The sequence below is a fragment of the Anarhichas minor genome, unplaced genomic scaffold, assembly GCF_050575085.1.
Source record: "Anarhichas minor isolate MPS153535 unplaced genomic scaffold, ASM5057508v1 ptg000033l, whole genome shotgun sequence".
NCBI classification, from domain to species: domain Eukaryota; kingdom Metazoa; phylum Chordata; class Actinopteri; order Perciformes; family Anarhichadidae; genus Anarhichas; species Anarhichas minor.
In genome coordinates, this window is record NW_027466479.1 from 11058398 (window position 1) to 11073848 (window position 15451).

General features: G+C 43.8%; 1 protein-coding gene across 2 annotated transcripts in view; it reads left to right on the forward strand.

Annotated features, from left to right (window-relative positions):
* Nucleotides 1–15451, forward strand: part of trps1 (trichorhinophalangeal syndrome I) — a 106712-nt gene that overhangs the window by 16538 nt on the left and 74723 nt on the right. For both annotated transcript variants that reach the window (XM_076105909.1, XM_076105908.1), the window contains exon 2: nt 2103–2609. In XM_076105909.1, the coding sequence (XP_075962024.1) occupies nt 2597–2609 (13 nt within the window). In that variant the 5' untranslated portion in view covers nt 2103–2596. The remainder of the gene's footprint in view (nt 1–2102; nt 2610–15451) is intronic.

Here is a 15451-nt window from a genome sequence, read left to right on the forward strand (position 1 = left end):
GAAAAAGCAAACTTCTCTCTCCCCTTTCTTTTCCTGTTGTGAGCACTCACTAATCACTATTCTTTTTCTTTCTGTCGGCCTTGTAGTCGGCGTTCTTACTTTCTTTCTGCTGTGACAGCCAATGCGATCATGTGGTCGATCGCGTAATCACCGGAAGCCCGTGTGTTACGTGTGATCGGTGGGATCTCACAGTTTGTATCTTATATCCTGGAGGAAAAACATCACAATGACTGAGTGTGAGCTTTGTGTTTGTCTGGGTGTCTGCGTGCAGTCATACTGTGTTTAGCAGTGACAGAGCAGATGTTCTCATTGAGGAGATTACATTGGCTCTTATAATAGGTTTCATCCCAGACGTCTACCGACCGTATTTATATCCTCTAAAAAAACCACTGTTTTAACTTACTGTTTTAAGAGGGGAGGGGCTCTTAAAATGACTCATCATTTCAGTAATGACTCACAATGTGCTCTCCTTTTCATGCCAGCGGATCTTTTTTTCTTCTTCTTCGTCTCTTTTCTTTTCAAACAGCAGATATCCCCTTTCAAATAACGACACGCTCCAGTTCTCCAATGGCTGGTGTGTTCATTTTCTATCTATAGTCTATAGGAAAGTTAGAACTGGATGTGGATGTGGTCAGGACCACACTGGACCAGGTAAACAACTCAACAGGTACCCTGGAATAGTAAATACGACAGCCCTTCCTTTGCTCGTGCTGTCTTTCTTGTTCACGTTACATCTGAACTTCTTGGACTTCCATTGGAAACATAAAATAGAGAGACGGTTTGACGCGCACTGCCTCAGAATAACAAAGGCGATAAAACAGTGGCTTTATTAGCGACCAAGAAACAAGTTCCAAATATAGACTCTGCTCTGAAGAGTGTGTGTGGATAAAAGACAAGTCTTTGACACACACACACACCTACATGTGCACACACACACACACTAGTCTGACTGACCCGAGGAAACGGCTTTGTATAAATACAGACTCGGATTTAGATTTGCGGTGAGAGGGAGAAAGAGGCAAGATGGATGGAAAGAAGAAGAAGGGGTGGCAGAGAGAGAGAGAGGGAGAGAGGGGAGTGGTACAGGCGGAGAGGGTGGGGTGATTTTTGTGGTTGGGGCAACAAAAGGGGGAACTGAGAACTGGGAGAGTCTGACATTTAACACTAGAATTACCGAATCAAGAAATGTCAACCGTACACAGCTTCTGGAAACTTAATATGCGACGATGAATGTACTTACTAATTGCTGGAAATTGCTCATTGATGACTGCTTTGTTCCGACTCATAAAGCAATCAATATTGAAATAGAGTGAATAATAATTGTAGAAATTTTGAAAGAGAGAAGTTGTGTGCGGGTGCTGCTGATTGCCACCACGGGGCTGTAATTGTTTTCTAATTTGGATTAATTCCTGTGTGGTATTATCAGTGGCTTTTGTGTCACACTGTAACTAAACATAATATTTAAAGTATCTTAAGCTGCTTGAATATTTTGTTGCCAATGTGTTTGTTTTATAGATAGTTGCTATTAGAGTGCTCCAACATCTATAAGGCTCCCCTCCCTCCCGCACGCATGCATCATTTGAACTCCCTTGAGTTTGGCCATATGCACTAACATGCTTTTTGATAAGTCGGATGGCTCACAGCTTTCTAACTCATCCTTTTTGTTAATTACAGATTTTAGAGAAAAATATGAGGCAAAAAATTCCCCCTTTTGAGAAAAGACACTTTTCTTTTGAGAAAGACACTTTCCCTTGTCAATGGCTCACATATTTTTTGACGTTTTACGATACATAATCAGCGGCGTGGCTTTATCCCGGGGCCTTAAAACAATCTTCACATGTGGAAGGCTTCGTCAGCTGTCAACTGTGGTGATAAAACAAAATTGGTACAATTAGAGCGTTTGACTGTGCTGGGGTCTCAGCAGGGCACTACATATTTTTGCGTATCGTGCACCTTTGATCCGCTCAGTCAATTTGGATGTCTGGACAAAATTGTTTCCCGTACACGTCAAATAGAGAAAATGTCTGGCTCATATATGTTTCCAGTAAATGTTGCATAATGTGCACTTTTCTAATGTTATTTGTCTTTCTGTCATTTTCCAGGTTGTGAAAGCGATGGTTGACTCTGACAACCGTGACTGAGGATCTAAACTAGAACTGAAAAATAAATAAAAGAAAAGAGCGGACAGCAAGAAGGGGCCGCGGATCTACAACACACTTGATCAAACTCAAAGCTGAGTTGCCCAGCTGTTGAGCATAAAAAGGAGCAGCAGCAGCCCTGGACCAAAGGTCGCCGATGCGACGCGGAGTTTCAAGACCTTAAACAAAAAGTCAAAGAAGCTGAGAAGGTTTTTGCTCCGACGTTCACGGACCTGTGTGGAGTTACGTGCACCTGATAAAGAAATGGAGGGATATTAGTTTGGGCCTGACGCCTGGTTTCTGCTTCCCATTATCGCGTGGAGTACAGAGGGCCGGTAGCCCAACTGTTGGCTGCTGCTGCTGCTGGACGGACCGGGCTCGGCGCTGGGTCCAGTCAGACCGCTACAAACAGAGCTGATGCCAAGGCCAGGAGTCAGCCATGATGTTTTTATAACCTGATGATCAGCAGAGGTAGGACAAAAAGATCTTTATTCAGCCATTATGGGTGCATGAGTTCCTCAAGATTACGGTTAATCACTAGGATTATACAACATCAATCATTTGGCAAAATGAATCACTTTTAATAACGTTACTATTTATGTAGTACAAAGTAATGTAGAAGTTATTATCATATGTGTTTAAATTATATGTCTGCATGCTTCAGTAATTAGAATCCCTTGTATTACATTTCATCCCTATTCATTGATATGTTCTATCAGGGGGTTGCTATTATTTATCATCATAAATTGTTCAGTCTGAGTAATTATTGTTTATTAATTAATCTCTGTTGAACACAAACATCTTTATTCATTTTAGCATTGTTAAATTATGTAGATTACAGAATACATTACAACCTTACTAGAATACACTGCAAACAGTTTCATTCATAATCTGAGACTGTGTGTGTGTGTGTGTGTGTGTGTGTGTGTGTGTGTGGTGTGTATGGGCGCGCTTGAGAGCCATTTTTGTTAAACAACCACCTGATTCAGAATTTTGTTTAAAATTTCAAAAAAACACAAAAAGGCATGCATCATTTGTTTAGATGAAAAGACAAAAGTTTGAATCTGCATCTGCTCTCACAGCAGCAGCTCGTGAGAGGGCGAGAGTGTGTGTGTGGGGTGGGGGGGGGGGGGGTGGGGGTAGTTTACCGAGACCAAAACGACTGCTGATAAAATGGCGTATATGCAGAGCAACGGTGCTCTGAGCAGTTTTATGGAAAGCTGCTCTTAGTCATCACTGTTGGAGGAAGTGACTGCGCGTTTGCTGCGTTACTTGTGAGGGTGGAAAACCGTGTGTGTGTGTGTGTGAGATTATTATCCAGACAGAGACGAAGAACGGCTTCAAGTTTATCGAGCGTTGTCGACTCTCGGCGTTACCCGCTCCTCCATCGTGCCGGTTCAGTAGACCTCATTAGGAACGCAGCTCATTAGCTCCTTACACTCTGTAAAGTTTAGTGGTTGCAACTTGGTCAACTGTTTGATCGGCCGGGTAAGATCACATGTACTCGGAGCAAAATATGGAGGCTCTGTAATTGTTACCAGCCGTGTCTTGTTAAGCGAACCTCCCTGACATAACTGTGTTGATTTTTGACTTGCAAATACTGTAAACTTTTACTGCAGGGGCAGTAATGTTGATAGACGTCAGAGGTGTAAACCTGCTAGATTAGGGATAGTGAGGCTGCAATTACCGGATCATTTTTTTTGCCTGTTAAGTGAAGTTCTTTGTTCACTGACTGATGAATGGATTGAACAGGCCAGCGTTTCCGTTCGAAACACACACACACACACAGTTTGTTGTACTACAGGAAATGCAAATGCATACAGTTGAGGTTATTATATGGGTGTATGGGCGCACAAAGCTGCAGGGCTCTGTGGTGAAGGGTTCATTATAGCTCTCGCTGCGTGAATATTGAATTGTTTCTTTTGAAATATTGCATGTGTGTCGATATTTTATTGAGTTATGCTGTATATGGAAACATCTGTTGGTGTGTGTTTGTGTGTGTGTGTACATGTGAGAGACATGAGTTTCTACTAAAGTAAGCACTTTTGTTTGTTAGTGATGTGTTGCATGATGTACTTTTACCACACCACGCTGCATCAAGACTATCGGAAAGCTGTGCATTTAAGGTGCACACACACACACACACACACACACACACACACACACACACACACACACACACACACACAGACACACACACACACACACCTACACACTCACTGACAATTTGTTTAGGACTGCTTCGCTTTTTTTTTTTTTTTTTCCTCCGTCATCAGATATACAACTGCTGTGTTATCCTTCTACACCTGTGTCACCACACACTGAAGCGCTCTTCTACTGTTTCCTCTCTCTTTTTCACACACACTCATGCTCGTTATTTCTTTTCTTTTTTTCTTTACTGTCAACAGTTTTCATTGTTCGCCGTTTCTGCCGGAAAAAATTGTAAAATTGTCCACAGTGAGGTTTCTGACAGAAGAAGATTTACAAATGTATTTTGAAACAAAAGGGTATGTCACTGTAATGGTATATTGGCACGGTGCCAGACGTCTTTAATGGAGAATTTCTCCAAATCTCCTCAAATAAAACTAACTGTGAGGCTAATACATATTAGCTATAGTAATCGCTAAGTGGGAAAATGTTTTCTTTGAGTGTCATTTTGGTGAACTAACCCTTTAAGGGAGGTTCGTCGGCTTACTTTGTGTTCTTGCTCATGTGTGCGTGATGGTATGAGTTTGTGCTTTTTTTGAAACTGCCTTTAATTCTGTATTTAAACAGGGTTTGGATGTTTCTTTATGGATGTCTGTTATTTCAGTGTGCATAGTGCAAGTCTGAGTATATGGTACTGGGTACGTAAATATGAGGCCTTTTAAGCACATGTGTGCGGATATGTTTGTGTGTGTATGTTTTTCATTATGTGCTACGCTGGCTTTGCTCGGCGATGCTGTTCAGCGGGGCGGATTGCTTTGAGCTGCTTGATGCTTTTAGCTGTGGTCTGTGTTTGTGTGTGTGTGTGTTTGTGTGTGTGTCCGACTGTCCATGCAAGTGTGTGTGCTTGCATGCCTTCAACCGTGTGTGCACGCACACTCGCATGTGCGTGTGTGCGTTGCGGTATTGTTGTCTTTGATGTGCTTGTACGAGTTGGTGGAGTTTTAGAAAGCTGAGGAATGTTGAGTAGAGACAATTCAGTCAGGCCCACAAGCAAGTTTGACTCGCATGCTACACGCACACACACACACACGCCCACACACACGTGTTACTAAAACATTCAGGAGTTTATATCTGTGATGTAGTGCCCCACAAATGAGTTGTGCTCCTCTGAGGCAGTGAATCCCCGTCCGTTTTTCTTCTTCTTTTATGTCAGTAGATCTCTTTATCTATTTCTGTTCTTTCTGTCGTCCTCTCACCGTCTGTCTCTGCGTGTCGTCCTGAATTCACAGTGGAACCTGGTTCATGTCATTGTTCGTACGTAAGCTACCTGTTGACCTATTTGAGCAAAGATGGGTCAACAGGTAGTTCATTGTGTGTCTGATTATCTCATCTTCACACAACTCTACAGCAGGGTGTACCGCTATTAGTTAGTCTCTCACACACACACACACACACACTAACACACACAGAGGTTTCATTCTGTATGTGTGTGACCACAACAAATACCCATTCATCATTCTGTACAGAGGGCATTAAACCTCTGCCCCTCACACACACGCACACAGCAGGTTTTCCTACTTTGTCCCCCACATCCCAAACAACAATTAATTCCAATTAATTCCAATTAGGGCTTATTAATTATGGCGAAAAAGATTAATAAAGGAGGTGTCACCAGCTGCCATGGCAATTAATGACTTAATTTGTTGGTTTGCTGATGATGGACTTGTTTAAAGGTCGGCGAATCAATCAAAAATCAATGTGACAGGTGTGTGTGTGTGTGTGTGTGTGTCTGTGTATCATGCCCTGTATGTATCGTGTTTTCGAGTCGGCCACCACCACTCAACTTTTCACTCAATGTTGAGAAGTTTACCCAAGTAGTACAATTTTCCCAGCCCAACAACGGCTTTACTTTGTCCAGACTCGTGCCAAATTCATATCGAATGGCTTAATCTTCGTCCACGTATTATTCATGCCTACTCTGAATCTTTGGCCACGTCCATGTGGCGCAAGTGTCCCAAAGCTAGCCCCGGTACTGCTAACTGGAGCACATTCTGAGCCCAGATCGTCCCCAAGTTTGCACTCGAATAATCGTGTCAAAGCTGGCAGCCATGAATGGACCGGGCCTGCTTTATATTTGGATGGAAAAGTCAACCCGAGTGTTGGGCTGATTGCGCTGACACACGGCACTGTCGACACAACTTGTCTCCTGATTACTGTGTAATGTCGCAGTAGCTCGTTAGCCAATGTTAGCCTCCAGCTGGCTCATATCATCGCCTGATTAAGTTATTGCACTACACTGATGCAGTAAAAAAGGGCATATACCATACAATTCACCTCCAGATCCAGAGTGAACAGAGAATAGAAAGATAATTGCTTAAAAAAGTAGTACATACATTTGATTTAAACACAAAACATTAACTGTGTCTTTTATGGAGAAGTTTCTCTGATGCATGCTGACAGCTGACTCAACCCAAACTGTGGGAAATGCAAAATCAGATATTAATCCTGAGCACTGCGTACCTTTTTTGAGCCTGCCATCATGGCAAGAGGAATCGTTTCATTGAGAGTCTTCACTCTCTCCTCCGATCCACCTGTTAGTGCAGTTTGTCTGTAGGGATAACTTCACACAGTCAAAACTGGCATTTGCCGGCTGCTTAATGTTTCACCGCTGTTTCGAGGCGGCCGTTTTTTTTTGTTTTGGGGGAAATGAAAAAAATCCAATAATCGGATAAAGAACAGTAACTAGACAAAGCAGGTGTAATGGACCCAACCTAGTTTTTAGAGCTTCAACCCATTTATCTTCGTCTGTGTCCGTTTCTGCGTTCGCAGCAGAGTTGGGGTTAAAATCCATTAATCCGATTAGGTTAGCAACTGACCACATAGCTAAAAGGTGACCAGACCCCAACTATTGGTTCAGTATTTCAGTGTTCTTGTGCCACAGGATTACTGTGCACTCCAAGCCTGTTCCCTCTGTGCTTCTGAGGCAGAGGATTCTTTTGTATGTAAGTCTACAGACCCGTCTGTGTATGTGGGTCTAAGTGAGACTCCACGGTTAAGTAATGCTGAAAACTGGTTAGCTGTTGTACCACATTAGCACTCAAACCCTCGCTTTATCAAAAGCTTTCTCCCTACATTAGTCCGTGTGCATGTTTCTGTGTGTGCTTTCCAAGCCATTAGACCTGCGTGTGTGTCACTACTTGCTCCCACAATAACCAGTGCTACACCCATCCACCCACATATCTACTCTTTAGGGATGTTTGCTTGTGTGCATGCAGCTTGTGTGGGTGTGTGAGCAGATATGGGTGTGTGTGTGTGTGTTTTGTTCAGTTTGGCTACAACAGTGTCAGTGTGTTGTAGCCAAGTGAACAAGTGTTAACAAGCTCTGTGCAGACTGTATTTATTTAATCCATATGCTGGTGAACTATACAGCTGTGTGCTGCTTCTGGTATGTCTGGAAGGAAAAATCACTCTGCAGATGCAGCGTTGTCTGAGAGGTACAGAGATTATTGCCAAGTCAGCTCGAATGTCACTGCCTATTTTGACAAAAACTATTCAGAATTCGTTTTTTTTCCTTCTTTAAATTGCAATGTGGACAATCTGTCCAGAATTTATTTTTAAACATTCAAAAGAAATGAACTAACCTTATCAACAGAATGTGAAATTGTGAAAATGTAACATGCTTGACGTTACATCACAGACATCTATGTATTGTCTTGCAGAGATGGCTGCTGAAATGAGCCTCGGTAACACCACTCGTTCCTCCAAAGGCATTAGTGAGTCAGTCTGGCCTCAGTCCAACATGACGGGACCAAGAAGTATCTCTTCTCGAGGGTTATAGAAAGGATACGTCTTGTGTAAATATGATGTCACCTTCTCGTTGTAATCGTAGCGGTTCGGGGAAAACATCAAAACTCCTCCCTTCTTGGGGGAGAGAAGACTGTTACTGTTGTACGTAGATTCTTCACTTACTCTTGGTTACGAAACACTCTCGATCTCAATGTAACACTGATGCCTCGAAAGACCCGACTTCCCTTCAGTCGGATCTCCGGCGGGGGGGTGCAGAGCTCAGCTCCAGGCAACAGTGGCTCCTCCTCTGGCCAGGAGCAGAGCTTTCACCTCGCTGCTCCGCCGGTCCCCGCTGGGAGCCAACACCGACACCACGCTGCTGGAGGCCCAGGCCGTATTGCTGGGCTGGCTGGAGGGAAGGGAGGCAGGATGAACCAGAACCAGGAGTGCGAGGGGGCAGACTGTTTGCAGACGGAAGGCTGCTTCACCGGCAGGAGAGCAGACGGCAGCTCCGGGAGACGTGCCATTGCTCGAATCCAGCCAGCGCAAACCCCAGCACCCGGGGGTCTGAACTCAGAGTTTCAGCAGTTTGGTGGAATTTTGAGTATTCCTGCCCTGCAGTTAGTTAGTAGCTGGCTTTTTTTTATTTTTAAATAATTGATGACTGTACATTTAAATTGCATGGACCCAGTAGAAGAGTTGAAATGATGACCATGTGGCTACATCTTACACGTTGCACTTTGCTGATATTCAAAATGTTCTCCCGTGTATTAGTCAGGAATTACACGCCTTTACCGGCAGTACTTGCAGATGTGTATTACTGTAGCAACTTTCACTTGTATATCCTGACTTCGTAGGACATGGAGTTTGGCTGGGATCAGCCAGCTGCCAATTGTACACGCACTGTGGCTTTTATTGGATTACTTCACATTTTACAACATGTTGTCAGAATCTATGCAGATTTGTGTGAGCCAGACTCCACTGCTCAGGAAATGCAACAAAGACAGGCAGGCAGAGCCTCGGGCTGCTGCTTGATAGTCCTAAGCCAGATCAGCAAGACCCGAGACGATAAAGACGGAGCCGCTGGGAGCTGACAGGCTAGTGGCTAGCGGTGGTGCTGCCGCTAGCAGCCAGCGCGCCCAGCTACGGCAACCAGGCCGCCTGGCAGCGTCAGCACAACGTGCCAGAACAACATAAACAGAGTAGCTGGGGGCTGACAGATAGTTCCAACTGGTAGTTTCTTTTGTTGTTTTTTTTCAGATCCAGGTGCCCACCAAAGCCAAATGCAAGCGAGGCAGCATCCACCACACTGCAGTGGGTTTCACAGTAGAGCCGCTGCGCGCGCGTGGTTTTTTGACTGTGTTGCCAACGGCGGCGCAGGGGGAGCGCTGGTGTGTGGAACAATGCGGGCACAACATTGTCACCGGAGATGTAAGCGGGGGAGAAATGAGCGCCGCCAACGGGAACAAGAGAGATGTTGGCTGAGGTGGTGAAAAATGTGAGGTTGTGCTTACTGCTCACTTTGTAAGAAATGCTTACAGCTTCTCACAACAGACAGTTTGACTTGTCATAGGTGATACAGCATGTTTACAAAAAAAAAAAGGTTAATGATGTGTGGCAATAAGCCATTTTAACGATATTTTCTGTACTTGATTATCTTTCGACACTTTGCTTTGGCTTGATGCTTTGGAACAGTTTAATGTAATGTTTTCATGCAGCGATGAGAATGGTGAACTGTGCTACTGCCAACCAAATTTAAAGAGCTTTTACCGTCATCCATGCAAAATAAAGAAATGGTATTTCTACAAAATGTATGCAGTATTTAGTACACTGTATCGAGTTCCTTCGCTCTTCTTCTGAGAGGAAGTTCCGCTCTCAGTGAGATGACTCAGTGTTGCTCTCCCCTGCACCATGTCTTACAGAAGTCACTTATTGGGTCTTTAATGAATCACTGCTGAGTAAGCCGACCTGGAAAATCGGACGCTCTTGCTGCTTTGAGTCCCTCGGATACGATTGACTGCAATAACAAACACTGTTGAATATGACTCCTGAATCCTCTCAGAGCCAATTGTCAGTAATGGAACATGAAACGTTCCATATTGTTAAGAATATTGGCAGACCTGCTGTGTCTTTGATCACAAGAAGGAAAAGGGACATCGAGAGGCTGGCCGAGGAATAGATTTAAATACCTTCGCGGATAATAAAGCTGTGACTGAAAGACTGGATAAGAATGTTCTTTTTTTTTTTTAAACATTTTTCCTGTTAATTGCTTCCAAAGCGTTGGCCATATTCCATATTGATATAGTTGCTAAGAAAGATGGCACTGAAGTCGACTGAGAGCAGGAGAATGGAAGAGAGGTAGCAGACTGAATGTATCAGCGTCAGGTTCATGTTATGATGATCTCAAGGCAGACTTAATAAGGAGGTGTTTCTGCTTTGTTTAGTTAAGATCTGCTTAAGTTTGGCATGTGATTCTGCTCCAGAAGTGCTGCTGTTAGAGTTGTCGTGTAGTTCAATTTGAATTAAAGCTCCCGTGTACGGGATTCAGAGGATTAATATAGCGGCAAACTATTTGCCATGTAAAGATATGGTAAAACAACAGACCAGTCAGTTGTTTATCTTGCTGATTTAAAGTGAAACTCCCTCATGATGAAGTCCATGTGAGCTATAGCAAGAAGCTAATAGCACTCTAGTAATTTGTCAACATAGTTTCTACTTTATAAACTTTCATACTTTCAGCTTCACTATCGCCAACCACTGCAGATGATCCCTGATCTGAGATACATTTTCCACCTATAAGAGTCACGTCTTGGGCACATATATTTCACTTTGGCCGTCGACAGAAGGTGTTGACAGACGTGCCATTTAACTTACTTTTCACTGGGTTTTTTTCACCGTTGTCTGACGCCAAACAAGTAAAATATTAGTAGTTCTATTCGCCAGGATAGCTGGTTGTGGTCCTGAAGAGTTCCAGCTTTTCACAGACATCTGCCCCAGCTGCTTAATGGAACAGATTTACTACCGTTGGAATATTAAGTTGAATACCTACTTTTAGACTGGGGAAAATAACTAACCCCTCTAATGGATAAGTGCCCTAGAATGCTTAATGCTGAGCCTCTGCATGTTTGTGTGTGTGTGTATGTGTGTGTGTGTGTGTGTGTGGTAATCTGCATGGCAGGTTCCTTGCCATTAGTGCACCACTGAACAAGGCAGCAATTCATTCAGCAGGTTTAACTGTCTGGTGTGTGTGTATGTGTGTATGTGTGTGTGTGGGGCAGGTTTTTTAAGTGCAGAATGTGTGTTGTTTTTAGAGAATTGTTTCCGTGCGCCTGTCTGCACCATATGGCCCAATGTGGAAAAAGGCCCCTTTAGGGGTCTGTGTGTGTGTGTGTGTGTGTGTGTGTGTGTGTGTGTGTGTGTGTAAGAGAGAAAGAGGGGGAATATATGCATTTGTCTGTATGAATGTGTGTGTGTACAGCGGTCTGGTCTGCCCAGAGTGAAGCTGTAAAAACAAAAATGTCTTGAGAAAAGGAGGAAAAAAAAGAGACGACATAGCAGTAGTGATGTCAAATAACACCATTTACACACACACACACACACACACACACACACACACACACACACACACACACACACAGAGTCACTGTTCTGTAGCTTTTTCTTTTTGTGTTATTTTGTTTTTTTCCTCCGTTTTTGTCTTTTGTCCTTGTGATTCTCATTTGCGAGTCTAACGCTGTTTTACTCCGGTGATCAGTTTTCTATTTTTACTTAAATAATTACTCGCTCTTCAGCAATTGTCATTCCCTTTTCTCTTGTCATTGGTATTGTTCTCAAATTGGTGAATATACGATTACTTTAATTTCATCCCGGATAATCACTTTCTTTTCTTTCTTGTTTTTAATTTGTCTGTTGTGTTTTTCGCTTGTCGTTTATTTTGTCAAATTGGCGTAAACCTCAGGGCTGTGGTAATGACTTCTGAGGTTAACGAGCTTCTGCTAACAATCACTCACTCACTTGCACACACACACACACACACACACACACACACACACACACACACACACACACACACACACACACACACACACACACACACACATGCACACAATCATGCAAGAATGTACACACTCACATGCACTCTCATGTAAGCATGTATATGCTGTGAGAGTATTCCTTAAAACAAACACATTCATGTAAGGATGTACACGGACGTGCACATGCACAAATATCTCTTCACGACTGCTGTGACGGGGCAGTTGCCATTACTACAGCTCCGATTTGCGTCTCTGACCGTCCTCTTGCGTAGTAATGGCGGCTGAGGCTCATGGGTATTGTAGTATTCTCAGAGACTTCTGTGTTTGTATGTAGAGGGACTTTGACGAGATTGTTGAACATAAATAAAATAAGGGAATTCAAACTGGGGAAAGTACTTCTGGAACAAGCGGCTCCGTCCACTTTAGAAACGTATATTTAATCGCCTAAGTTCATTTCTACTTCCAGGAACATCAACCATCATGTGATTTATTTTTTTTGAGCAGTCTTAGATGATGTGTTGCAAAATCTGACCGTTTTCATGATGTACATGATGCAATAATAACTGTAGGAGAGGGAACAACCTCCCCTGCATTCAAAAGGAAGTTAATGAGATTGTAGCAGTGCTTGAATACACTGTTTCTCACTTTGAATACTTTAAAAAAATGCTAAATGTAAAGTTTGTACTGCCTGCCTGTGTCAGCATGAAGCCCTGGAGTAACGCAGGTGTCCGGTCAGTCTTTTCAAGCTTCCCCCTACATTCAGCAACATATTAAGGATTTTGGATGTATAGCTTTGAGGTGCTTAATTCCTCTAAGCTTAATTGATGACTTGAGTCTGACTTGAGTCCTGCTGACTGCAGTCTCCTGCGAGTTCTCCTGGTGTGAACTCTGCTTTAATCTCTCGCTCTCTCGCTCTCTCTCTCGCTCTCGCTCTCTCTCTCGCTCTCTCTCTCGCGCTCGCTCTCGCTCTTTTTCTCTCGCGCTCGCTCTCGCTCTCTCTCTTTCTCTCTCTCTCTCTCTCGCTCTCTCTCTCTCGCGCTCTCTCTCTCGCTCTCTCTCGCTCTCGCTCTCTCTCTCTCTCGCTCTCTCTCGCTCTCTCTGGTATCTTGATATGGTCTGTGTTCTGCCGTGACTTTTAAACATTTACATTTCTGCTTTCAAGTGCTGTTTATATATGGCTCTTATCTGCTATCTAACACACACACACACACACACACACACACACAGGCACATTCAGACAGGGACGGACGGTGAATCAAGCCTTAGGTCGTCCTGACAGCAACACTGTTGCTGTGTCCATAATAGGACAGGAGGAGAGGGAAAAGAGGAAGGCCGTAAGAGAAAAGAGTGCCACATAGACAGAAGGAGGGGGGAGGCAGATCATTTGCCACCAGAGTGTTTGTGTGGTGAGGTTGAGGCGTGGAACTTTGGTGACTTTAGCTCACAGGCTGATTCTCCATTGATCCCTTGTAGTGAAATTACCCCCTTAGATTGCAGCCTTCGCTACAGAATGGCACCCCTGGGACTTGCTCAAGGACACTTTAGCAGCAGGGGAGGGGGGGGGGGGGGGGGGAATGAGGGGAGATGACTTGGCCTTCTGGTTGAAGGATGCTGTAGTCACTCTGCCACCCTCTCCTGCTACCCTTGGCTTGTGTGCTTGAACGCTGCCCTACCTTGATCAAGTCTTGACAAATTTCCAGTGTGGAAAAAAACCACACCTCTAGGACCAGTGGCTCCACCCTCCTCCTCCCTCTGTAGGACAGGGCAGAAACAAAAGGTGCCAAAGTTCTACACTATGCGTACAGGGGTGGTTAAATTAAAAGAATCCAAAATATTCTAGCTTCAGTTTCACAATTGTGATTATTTTCTGCATGGGTCTGTTTGGAAAACGAGACATTTGAAGACGCCACTTTGTTTTTTAGGAAACTATGTTGAGTTTTCTGACATTAAGGAGACCAAACAATCGATTGTTGGCAGATAATGAAAATATTTGTTTGTTGAAGCCTGAAAAAAAAGACTTTACAGTGATGCTAGGGGTGCGCTAGCACTGTGAGGCAATGATTTGGGCTGAATGCTAACGTCAGCGTGCTAACATGCTTACAATCACAAAGCTAACATGCTGACATCAAGCTGATTGGTTTATCATGTTCACCATCTTAGCTCAGTATGTTAGCATGCTAACATTTAGCAATAAACACAAAGTACAGCTGAGGCTGCTGGGAACATCTTTAGGTTCGCTTGCATTTGGTCACAAACAAAAGTGTGTGCTGGCCAGATGGGTGGCGCAAGATTGAAAAGTCAGTATACCCCTGAAGTGATTCCATTTTATTTTGAGGTGGGCTTGAATGTGTGTAGAAAGATTTCACGGCAACACATCGAACAGCTGTTGAGACATAACACTCAGATGTCAGCCTGATGGTGGTGCTAGAAGAAAAGTTAAAGTAATCGAGTTATTGGGAATGACCGTCTGGGGACCATGAATGTCTGTACAACATTTCATGGCTATCCATCCAATGTTCTTTGAGATATTTCAGTCTGGGCCAAAGTGGTGGACTGACCCTGGAGCCATATCACTAATAAATATACATAGGTTTGTGTTGTTGTATATTGTGTTTTTCTCCTCACCAGAACTGCATCAGGTTTAGGTCAATTGGTCCCTACTGGCTCAGCACAGCTGATCCTGACCTCTGACCTCTGACCTTCCTTTTTATTCTACCGCAAGAAGAAGGCCAATTCTCTTGCCGAGATCAGTGGAGTATAACATCAGACAGGAGTGCTTTTCATTTTATCACCTACTGACGCGTTGCCAGATGGCTAGAAATCGACAATATATTTGTTGTTAACTCTGTTTGACAACACTAATCCGTTTTCTTTTATTGAGGATGGTTGAATTTATTGCTCCAGGGAGATGGGTTGGCAGGATGATAGAGTAAGGACGGCTCGTGGAGAGGGAGAGAGCCTGAAAGAAAGCCTTGTTACAGTGAAATTGTGGCGAGGGAGCAGAGAGGAGTAATGCACTGAGAGACAGAGAGAGAGAGAGAGACTCCATTTACACCTTTCATTACGATGCATTCTGGGTGCTTTAAATCGCAATCGGATAGTGCTTGACCACATGAAAGTACAGCGTTAAATGTTCCTAAAACGCGATGAAGACGGAGTGTTACACGATCGGCCAAACCACCCCCGGAGGTGGTCAGCGACGCACTGTGACCCCACTGAACACGAGTTCAATTGCATTTATAACCCACATACAGCAACTACGTGGGCGGTAGTGATGCGCGGGGTCGACCCACAACGTTGGGTTAAGCTCACTAGTAAAATATCACGGGTAAGTTCTTAAGTTCT